This window comes from Oryx dammah, unplaced genomic scaffold (assembly GCF_014754425.2).
Source record: "Oryx dammah isolate SB20612 unplaced genomic scaffold, SCBI_Odam_1.1 HiC_scaffold_26, whole genome shotgun sequence".
NCBI lineage: Eukaryota > Metazoa > Chordata > Mammalia > Artiodactyla > Bovidae > Oryx > Oryx dammah.
The window spans coordinates 37,742,052-37,752,340 of NW_024070210.1; the positions used below are offsets into that span (position 1 = coordinate 37,742,052).

General features: G+C 41.5%; 1 protein-coding gene across 1 annotated transcript; it reads left to right on the forward strand.

Moving 5' to 3' along the window:
* The first annotated feature begins 3,908 nt into the window (after positions 1–3,908).
* On the forward strand, positions 3,909–7,431 carry CUNH15orf48 (chromosome unknown C15orf48 homolog). The gene is made up of 5 exons (XM_040226442.1): positions 3,909–4,106; positions 4,249–4,309; positions 4,468–4,553; positions 5,462–5,522; positions 7,063–7,431. The coding sequence occupies exons 2-5, from the start codon at positions 4,274–4,276 to the stop codon at positions 7,129–7,131; spliced, it is 252 nt and encodes an 83-aa protein (XP_040082376.1). The 5' UTR covers positions 3,909–4,106; positions 4,249–4,273; the 3' UTR covers positions 7,132–7,431.
* Positions 7,432–10,289: the final 2,858 nt, after the last annotated feature.

Consider the following 10,289-nt stretch of genomic DNA (forward strand, 5'->3'; position numbering starts at 1 on the left):
GTGCCTAGGCTACTATTACACAAAACTGCATTTTGAAAAGCAACGACTATGGCAAAGCAGAGCTCTGAGTTTAATTCGGCTTGTGGGATCCTAGCTCCCCCACCAAGGATCAAACTCAGGTTCCCAGCAGTGGAATCTCAGAGTCTTAATCTCTGAGCCACCAGGGAATTCCCAAGGGCTACACATTTTAATTTTAACTTGTGGGCCATGATAGATTCCTATAAGATTTCCTTTTTCTCCTCCTTTCATCCTGTAAACAATTTATCTTTAATTAAAATGAGGCTTTTCTTAGAATCTTCTGACAAGCTTTAGAAATTCTGCAGAAGGAGCATTAAAAGGCTTCTTTGATTCTGTTCAATACAAATTGTTCAGTCACTCAGTTGTGTCCGACTCTTTTCGACCCCATGGACTGCAGCACACCAGGCTTCCCTGTCCAACACCAACTCCCAGAGCTTGTTCAAACTCATGTCCATCGAGTCAGTGAGGCCATCCAACCATCTCATCCTCTGTCATCTCCTTTTCCTCCTTCCTTCAATCTTTCCTATCATCAGGGTCTTTTCAAAGGAGTCATTTATTCTCGTCAGATGGCCAGAGTACTGGAGTTTCAGCTCCAGCGTCAGTCCTTCCAATTAATACTCAGGACTGATTTCTTTTCGGATGGACTGGTTGGATCTCCTTGCAGTCCAAGGGACTCTCAAGAGTCTTCTCCAACACCACAGTTCAAAAGCATCAATTCTTCGGTGCTCAGCTTTCTTTATAGTCCAACTCTCAGATCCATACATTACTACTGGAAAAGGCATAGCTTTGACTAGATGGGACCTTTGTTGGTAAAGCAATGTCTCTGCTTTTTAATATGCTGTCTAGGTTGGTCATCGCTTTTCTTCCAAGGAGCAAGTGTCTTTTAATTTCATGGCTGCAGTCACCATCTGCAATGATTCTGGAACCAAAAAAAAAAAAAAGTCTCACTATTTCGATTGTTTCCCCATCTATTTGCCATGAAGTGATGGGACTGGATGGCATGAGCTTCTTTTTCTGAATGTTGAGTTTTACTTTCCTCTTTCACTTTCATCAAGAGGCTTTTTAGTTCTTCGCTTTATGCCATAGGGGTGGTGTCATTTGCATATCTGAGGTTATTGATATTTCTCCTGGCAATCTTGATTCTCGCTTGTGCTTCATCCAGCCTGGCATTTTGCTTGATGTACTCTGTGTCAGTTAAGTAGGCAGGGTGACAGTATTCAGCCTTGATGTACTCCTTTCCTGATTTGGAAGCAGTCTGTTGTTACATGTCCAGTTCTAACTTGCTTCTTGACATGCATACAGATTTCTCAGGAGGCAGGTCAGTTCAGTTCAGTTCAGTTCAGTCGCTCAGTCCTGTATGACTCTTTGCGACCCCATGAATCGCAGCACGCCAGGCCTCCCTGTCCATCACCATCTCCCGGATTTCACTCAGACTCACATCCATCGAGTCAGTGATGCCATCCAGCCATCTCGTCCTCTGTCGTCCCCTTCTCCTCCTGCCCCCAATCCCTCCCAGCATCAGAGTCTTTTCAAATGAGTCAGCTCTTCGCATGAGGTGGCCAAAGTACTGGAGTTTCAGCTTTAGCATCATTTCTTCCAAAGAAATCCCAGGGTTGATCTCCTTCAGAATGGACTGGTTGGATCTCCTTGCAGTTCAAGGGACTCTCAAGAGTCTTCTCCAACACCACAGTTCAAAAGCATCAATTCTTCGGCGCTCAGCCTTCTTCACAGTCCAACTCTCACATCCATACATGACCACAGGAAAAACCATAGCCTTGACTAGACGGACCTTGGTCGGCAAAGTAATGTCTCTGCTTTTGAATATACTATCTAGGTTGGTCATAACTTTTCTTCCGAGGAGTAAGCGTCTTTTAATTTCATGGCTGCAGTCATCATCTGCAGTGATTTTGGAGCCCCCCAAAATAAAGTCTGACACTGTTTCCGCTGTTTCCCCATCTATTTCCCATGAAGTGATGGGACCGGATGCCATGATCTTTATTTTCTGAAAGTTGAGCTTTAAGCCAACTTTTTCACTCTCCTCTTTCACTTTCATCAAGAGGCTTTTTAGCTCCTCTTCACTTTCTGCCATAAGGGTGGTGTCATCTGCATATCTGAGGTTATTGATATTTCCCCCGGCAATCTTGATTCCAGCTTGTGTTTCTTCCAGTCCAGCGTTTCTCATGATGTACTCCGCATATAAGTTAAATAAGCAGGGTAACAATATACAGCCTTGACGTACTCCTTTTCCTATTTGGAACCAGTCTGTTGTTCCATGTCCAGTTCTAACTGTTGCTTCCTGACCTGCATACAGATTTCTCAAGAGGCAGGTTAGGTGGTCTGGTATTCCCATCTCTTTCAGAATTTTCCACAGTTTATTGTGAATACAAACTACGAAAAATGTTTAATTTTCTTTGAAGTAATCAACACATGTTTCTAGTTACAACTTGGGTTACACAGGAAGAATTAGGTGGTATAACTGGGTTAGAAGTTATATTTATGTTCTGCTGTATATAAAACAATTATTTGCAAATAACAATTACTACTGATTGAATGCCTACCTCAGGCAAAACAGAATGCTACATTCTTGGCATACAGTCTACCATTTTTTCCAATTCCGTGCTGAGCTAGGTTTGTCCCCATTTTATGAGAGTCATAAAGCCTAAGTAGTTTCCTGAAGTCAGTCAGCTAATAAAGTGTGGCAGGGATGGCCAGCTGACCTGAACTCAGGTCAGTTTGAATGCAAAGTCCATGACCAGAACTAAAACCGAGTAACAGAGCTGGATCTGGCCCTTCAGAGAACACTGTTTTCGATTTTACACTGTTTTACAAATTTTTACATTATTTTAATAACGGAGCTTGCACTCTTGTCTTAATTTCAGTTGCTAAGAGTGGGGTGCAGAAAGAACAGAGATATTGTCAGACAGAACTGGGCTCTGATTGCATCTCCACCACTTACTGGCTATACGACTAGAGCATCTCTGAGCCTAAAAAACTTATCTTGCAAAAATGTCGGAAAGATTCTTGTACAGCGTCTGGCACACAGATTCTGTTTTAATTATTATTCCCGTGATTCTGCAGCCTCCTGCATGTTCCGTGCAAGGTTTGGCTGCTAGCTTGCTGCTGCTACTGCTAAGTCGCTTCAGTCTTGTCCGACTCCGTGCGACCCCACAGACGGGGGCCCACCAGTCTCCCCGGTCCCTGGGATTCTCCAGGCAAGAACACTGGAGTGGGTTGCATTTCCTTCTCCAATGCATCAAAGTGAAAAGTGAAAGTGAAGTTGCTCAGTCGTGTCTGACTCTTCGCGACCCCACGGACTGCAGCCTACCAGGCTCCTCCACCCATGGGATTTTCCAGGCAAGAGTACTGGAGTGGGGTGCCATTGCCTTCTCCGGGCTGATAGCTTAGGGGGCCTGCTAGCTTAGGGGTGAGTTAAAACTGGACAAGACAAAGCCAGCCTTCAGGGACGTCTAAGAAATCTTCTCTTGGAAATATCTCCAGTTGATTCTTTTTGTTTCTTCCTCACATCCTGATTTTTTTTAATGGTTAAAAAATCAAGACAAGGAGGAATTATTCTGAAAGGAACTTTACAGTTTATATGTGTGCCACATCCCATTTTTGGAGCTTTTAATGTGACTTGGATTGATTCTAATTTACTTGCCTGCACCAAGGAGCCTCCCATGGGGCCCCCGTTTCTGCGGCTCCTTTTCCGGATCTCCTTTTACAGGGGCTGCTCTTCGCCAGTTTTGGCTATCCGAGCTCTCCTGGTTCTCAGTTGCAGGGCCGCTAACGGTCAGCCTCGGCTCTCTCCGAGCGGAGGTTGAGAACCGTGGCGGGCGGCAGGGGGCGCTCGCGTCCGGCTGCTCGGCGACTGAGGACACGGAGTCCCGCAGGGGGCGCCCAGTTGCCCGGCACCGGGCTGGGAAAGCAAGTCAAGCTCCGCACAGCCCCCGCGCGTCCCGCGTGACCAGAACGCTCCGGCCGGCCTTCCGGAGCGGGCGGGGTTGGTATATAAGGCGCGGGGGTTGAGGTCAGGATTCGGTTCTGGGCGTTAGCATCGTCCGCTCGTGAGGTCCCGCCGGATCCCCCAGGTGAGCCTCCCTCAGATGAAGGCGCTGATATCTCGCTCGAGGCTGGCTTTGGGATACGTTAGCCGGTTTGGCGCCCACCAGGTTGAGTCCTAGTAGCTGAGTTTTGATCAATATCTTGGATTTTTTTCCCCCCTCCCTACAGATTTGGATTCTACTCTTAAGTCATCATGGGCTTTTTCCAACTCCTGATGAAAAAGAAGGAAGTAAGTTTTTAAAGCAATTGAAAATTTTGACTAAAAAGATTAACTTTTAAAGATGAACAGATGGTGCCGATTTGGAGAAAGTATAAAATGATATAGAGCTATTTTATTATATTTCAAGTATTTCGCACTGAACATCGGAATATTTTATTCTCTGTTAGCTTATTCCTTTGGTGTTTTTCATGGCCGTGGCAGTGACTGGAGCTTCGTCATTTGCTCTGTATTCCCTTCGAAAAACCGATGTGATGTAAGTAAGCATTCATCATTTATTGAAACGTTTTCAGTAGTGTTAGGTTGACCTTCAGTTTATGAAATGCATGGTATCAGTTTCCTGGTTTTTCCCAGAGAATAAGAATGTCGAATTGTGAATTGGGAGTCAGGGCCAGAAAGCATCCAGGTTTCAGAAGGCTATTAAATGATGATATTGATGGAGTAAGTTTGTTTCTTGTATCTAAATATCCTTTCATCCATTTCAACCTTTCATCCTCCTCTTCTCCTGCAGCAAAATAAAGTTGTTTTTTTTTAAGCATACATTTTGAAATGTAAAGTTCTTGGATAGTCTTTTGGGATATATGTCATCAATCTTAAATCATCATTTTAATGACATTTTAAAATGTCAGTTTACTAGAAAGGTCTTTCCTAATGTGGTAAAGTTGACTGATTCAGTTGTCTACAATAAACCTAATTTCAGCCCTGGATATAAGGTAAAATACCATGTATCCTGGACTATAAGGAACAGAAAAACTTGAAACTCATCTTGGCCCAGTACAGGGCTGCATAGGCAGTAATGGGAGGTTCTGGCAGTTCACCACCTACAGGGTTCAAGCTGAGCCCTTCTGCCCCTCCCAGAAACTGAGGCAAGAGCTTAATTTGCTTGCTCTTAGCCTGGCACTTCCACTCTCATTGCTCTCAGCTTATGAGAACATTTTCCAGTCTAGCCCCATAAAGGCACTACAGACCTTGTACCCTGCAGAGAAATTGATCCTTAATGTGTGAGCCAAATTGTGAAGCTTTTTAAAGAACTGTTCCATCAATTTCAGTTAGCGATGAATGCCTAAGTATGCACTCTGAGTCTGTCCCTAGAGTAGTATAAACCCAATATCAGAGTTGGTTCAAATGCACTTTAATGTTTAATCAGCTTTCTTTTTCTTTTAGCCTTGATCGAAAAAGAAATCCAGAACCTTGGGAAACTGTGGATCCTACTGTACCTACAAAGGTATTGCTACATTAAAATATGATTTACACTTAGCCCAAACCTTGGCACCTTTGTCTGCAGAACAGATATAATACCTCTCATGTTTAGGGTGCCATTTAGTGTAGTGTTAAAAGAGAGTGCTGTAGGATTGTGGAGATCTAGTTCACATCCTTGCTCTGTTATTCACAGGTGATTTTAGACAACTTGGTCTCTCTGAGGTTCTCAGAATCTATAAAATGGGCACAGTAATATTAGGCCCTGCCTCAGAGATTAGAGGCTTAAAGAAGATAAAGTAGATAAAGCCCTTTAGCATGGTGTCTGGCCCATAGTAAGCACTCAGATAATTAACTTTTATCATTATTGTGATACATCATCTCCTTTTTTAACTTAATTTTTATTTTATGTTGGAGCGTAGTTGATTTCCAGTGTTCTGTTTCAATAGTTTCAGGTGTACAGCAAAGTAATTCAGTTATATATATACGTATATACACATATATACATATATCCATTCTTTTTCCAATTCTTTTCCCATATAGGCTATTACAGAATACTGAGTAGAACTTCCCGTGATAGGTCCTTGTTGTTTATCTATTTTATATAAAGAAGTGTATATATGTCAGTCCCAGACTTCTGATTTAGCCCTTTTCCTCCCTTTCCCCTTTGGTAACCATAATTTTGTTTTTGAAATCTATGAGTCTGTTTATGCATAATCACATTTTATCCACTGTTTATCAAAAGTTAATATAAAGTCTATTGTGATAAATAACAGGAACTCCTAAAAACAGCAGCGGCATTCTCTTTAAGCAAAATTAGCTAATATCCACTCATCCAAATGAGTAGATTTTTAAGACTCTTGAAAAGATTTTTTTACATTCTAAATATTTTGGAAGTAAACATGTAGTCTGTTGGAATGAACACGACTTAAACTGTCTCCAGAAAGTTATGTGTGTGTGTGTGTTTGTGTTTAAGCAAAGCATTCAAATGACACAGCTTGACTTAGAGAAGGGCGTCTAGGATCTTAAAGCTACCTACATCTCCCTGTTCCTGGGGAAATAGAAAACTTGCGCGAATAAATGAGAATCTCTGAATGTGAGTTCTTTGGAAGTCAAGACTTGTCCTCAGCTCTCTGTCTTTCCCCTTGTTGTGTAACTTGGATCATTTGTACTTTGTTGAGTAAATACAGTGAGGAAATTTTAAGTGCCTAGCTCTGTGCTAGGAACATTATATAGCCACTCACATGGAACGGATACACTTTTTGAACTTATAGTTCACATAAAATCATAGGAAATAAAAAAATTTAGAATCTGTTAAGTGAAAATGGGGTAAATGTATATGATCTTTCTCTCCTGTAACACTCAGGAACCCAAAGACTTTATTTAGAGGGATAGAACCAGTACATGTTGCTGTTTTAATTAGAGATGGGAAGAGGTGATTCTTTGGCTGCAAATGTTATGGTGATACTTTTTCCAGAGGGAACTATGTACAGATCTGAAAGGGGGATCTGAGGATGGACAGATCCTAACAAAACATTTTAATTTTGTTTTATTTATTTTTTTTAAAGCTTGTAACAATCAACCAAGAATGGAAGCCCATTGAAGAGTTGCAGAAGGTCCGAAGGGCAACCAGGTGACCAGTCCTCGCCTTTTTCTTCCAAAGAGTACTCTATGAATCTAGTGGAAACACTTCTGCACAAACTAGATTATGGATACCAGTGTGCGGAAATGCTTCTGCTACATTTTTAGGGCCTGCCTACGTTTTTGGACTCTGGATAAGGAATTATAAAGGTAGCACAGCATAACCACATAGTCCCAAAATAAGATTCTATGTTGTTTTGTGTATTGAAATTTTTGTGTTTATGATGCCCAAATGTTTTCCTATAAAGATTTGTTAAATTCGATTGTCTGTAATAAAATACAATCTGTGCAAGATTTCTTAAAGATCAGGTACATATTTAAATGGAGGGGAAAGAATTTTTTATGGGAGATAAACACATTTTGAAGCTTGGAGATTCACTTTTAAATTTTATTTATTTTTAATTTTTAAAGGATCTTCTTCTTTTTTTTTTTTTTTTTTTGTATTTTGGTCATGCCACACATCATGTGGGATCATTCTCCCACCAGGGATTGATCCTGGGCCTCCAGTGAAAGCTCTGAATCCTAACCACTAGGCCACTGGGTACCTTCATGGAGCTTCATCTTTTAAAAATAACACACCGTGCAAATTTCTGTGTAATTTTTCCAAAGTCATTCATTCACCAGAGAGCTGTTCAATATCTGCTGTTAGCCATGTACTGTTCTCATGCAGCCAAGGTAAATCAATGAACAAAACCAAATTTTGGAGGGAGAGGAATAAAAGATGGCAAGTACAATGAGGAAAGTGAAGACGAGAATGGAGTATGAGATTTTGGGATTCGTCTTGGAGGAAGTACTGGGATTCTGGTGGTGGTGGGAATGCAGCATATGTGAGGGGCCCTCCAGATGCCAAGGCTAACAGTGGTGCTCATGTGGGGAGGGGAGGATGGAGAGCACCCCACAAGTTTGGGGCTTCTCTTCACTCTGGCCAGTGGTCCAGGGAGATCAAAGATGCAATCAAATCCAGCATGCCCCTTGGCGCTCCCCCTTGACTGTTCCTGAAAAAGAGAGCAAATAGAAAATAGCTTTTCATTAACTTTTTTAAAAAATTGAGATATAATTCACAGAGCATAGTATTTAAAGTTCTCAATTTGGTGGTTTTTAAGTAAATTCATGAAGTTTTACATTTCCAGCACCTAATTCCAGAACATCTTCATCACCCTAAAAGAACCTACTTCTGATCCCTCTGTCCTCAACCTCAGGCAAACACTAATCTTTGTCCCTGTGGATTTGCCTATTCTCTGTACTTCAGATAAATAGGATCACACCTTATGTGACCTTGGTGCTTAACTCTTAACAGCATGTTTTCAGGATCCCTCTGTGTTGTACCATGAATCAGCACTTTGTTCCTTTTTATGGCTGATATTCCATTGTGTGGATATGCCACATTTTGCTTATCCATCAGCTGACAGACATTTGGGTTGTTCCTACCTTTTGGCTGTTACGAAGAATGCTGCTGTGAACAGCCATGTGCAAGATTTTCTGTAGCCATATATTTTCATTTCTCTTGGGAATATACCCAGGTTCATTGACTCTTATAAAAATCGTAAGTCCCTTTTTCTTAATTTCCATCTGAACATAATAGAAATTTAAGAGAAGGGCTAAATTCTAACCACCTTCAGGGCAATAAAAATTAGCTAGATCTTACTAGAGTCTTGGCAATTCTGAAAGGATTAAAGCAAGACTACTTTTGCAGCTTCTGTTACTTCCTTATCACCTCAAATTTTCCCAGATAAAAATCTCTGATTGTTGATCTCAAGGAATTACATGTACCAATTATGAAGTACAATTTTATTTGCTTAAGCTTCTAAAGAGCATTGTGGCACTGTAGAGGCAAATAAAAATGAACAGCCTTGTGATGGTTGGCCAATTAGAGCAAATTGTAGTGTTTGGGAGGGGGGACTGTGCCTTTCAACTTTAAAACACAAGTCTGATTGAAATGCAGTGGCTTTACCAGATGAACAAAGTGGTGGAAGGTACCATGCAGTGGGTTTGGGAGGGGAAGAAGCCAGCAGCAATATTGAAACGTACATTTCAAAAGATTTATTGATTTTATTTTTGATAGTGTTCTCAGCATTTTCCCCAAATGTTTTATTTTGAAAAAATTTCAAATATGCAGAGAAGTTGAAAAACTAGTGCAAAGAACACTCACACTTTTTATCAGTTGACATTTTCCCACATTTGCTCTGTCTTTCTGCATACTGTGCTCTTTTAAAATGAACTCTGAAACTAAGTTACAAGGTAAAGCTATTTATGCCTAAGAGTAAGGATATTCTAGCCATTGTTACACTATTATCAGTCCTACATCATGAGAAACGCTGGGCTGGAAGAAGCACAAGCCGGAATCAAGATTACAGGGAGAAATATCAATAACCCCAGATATGCAGATGACACCACCCTTATGGCAGAAAGAGAAGAGGAACTAAAAAGCCTCTTGATGAAAGCGAAAGAAGAGAGTGAAAAGGTTGGCTTAAAGCTCAACATTCAGAAAATTAAGGTCACGGCATCTGGTCCCATCACTTCTTGGGAAATAGATGGGAAAACAGTGAAAACAGTGTCAGACTTTATTTTTCTGGGCTCCAAAATCACTGCAGATGGTGATTGCAGCCATGAAATTAAAAGATGCTTTCTCCTTGGAAGGAAAGTTATGACCAACCTAGACAGCATATTCAAAAGCAGAGACATTACTTTGCCAACAAAGGTCCATGTAGTCAAGACTATGGTTTTTCCAGTGGTCATGTATGGATGTGAGAGTTGGACTGTGAAGAAAGCTGAGCACCGAAGAATTGATGCTTTTGAACTGTGGTGTTGGAGAAGACTCATGAGAGGCCCTTGGACTGCAAGGAGATCCAACTAGTCCATCCTAAAGGAGATCAGTCCTGGGTGTTCATTGGAAGGACTGATGCTGAAGCTGAAACTCCAATACTTTGGCCACCTCATGCGAAGAGTTGACTCATTGGAAAAGACTCTGATGCTGGGAGGGATTGGGGGCAGGAGGAGAAGGGGAAGACAGAGGATGAGATGGTTGGATGGCATCACCAACTCGATGGACATGAGTTTGGGTAAACTCCGGGAGTTGGTGATGGACAGGGAGGCCTGGTGTGCTGCAGATCATGGAGTTGCAAGGAGTCGGACACGAGTGAGAGACTGAACTGAA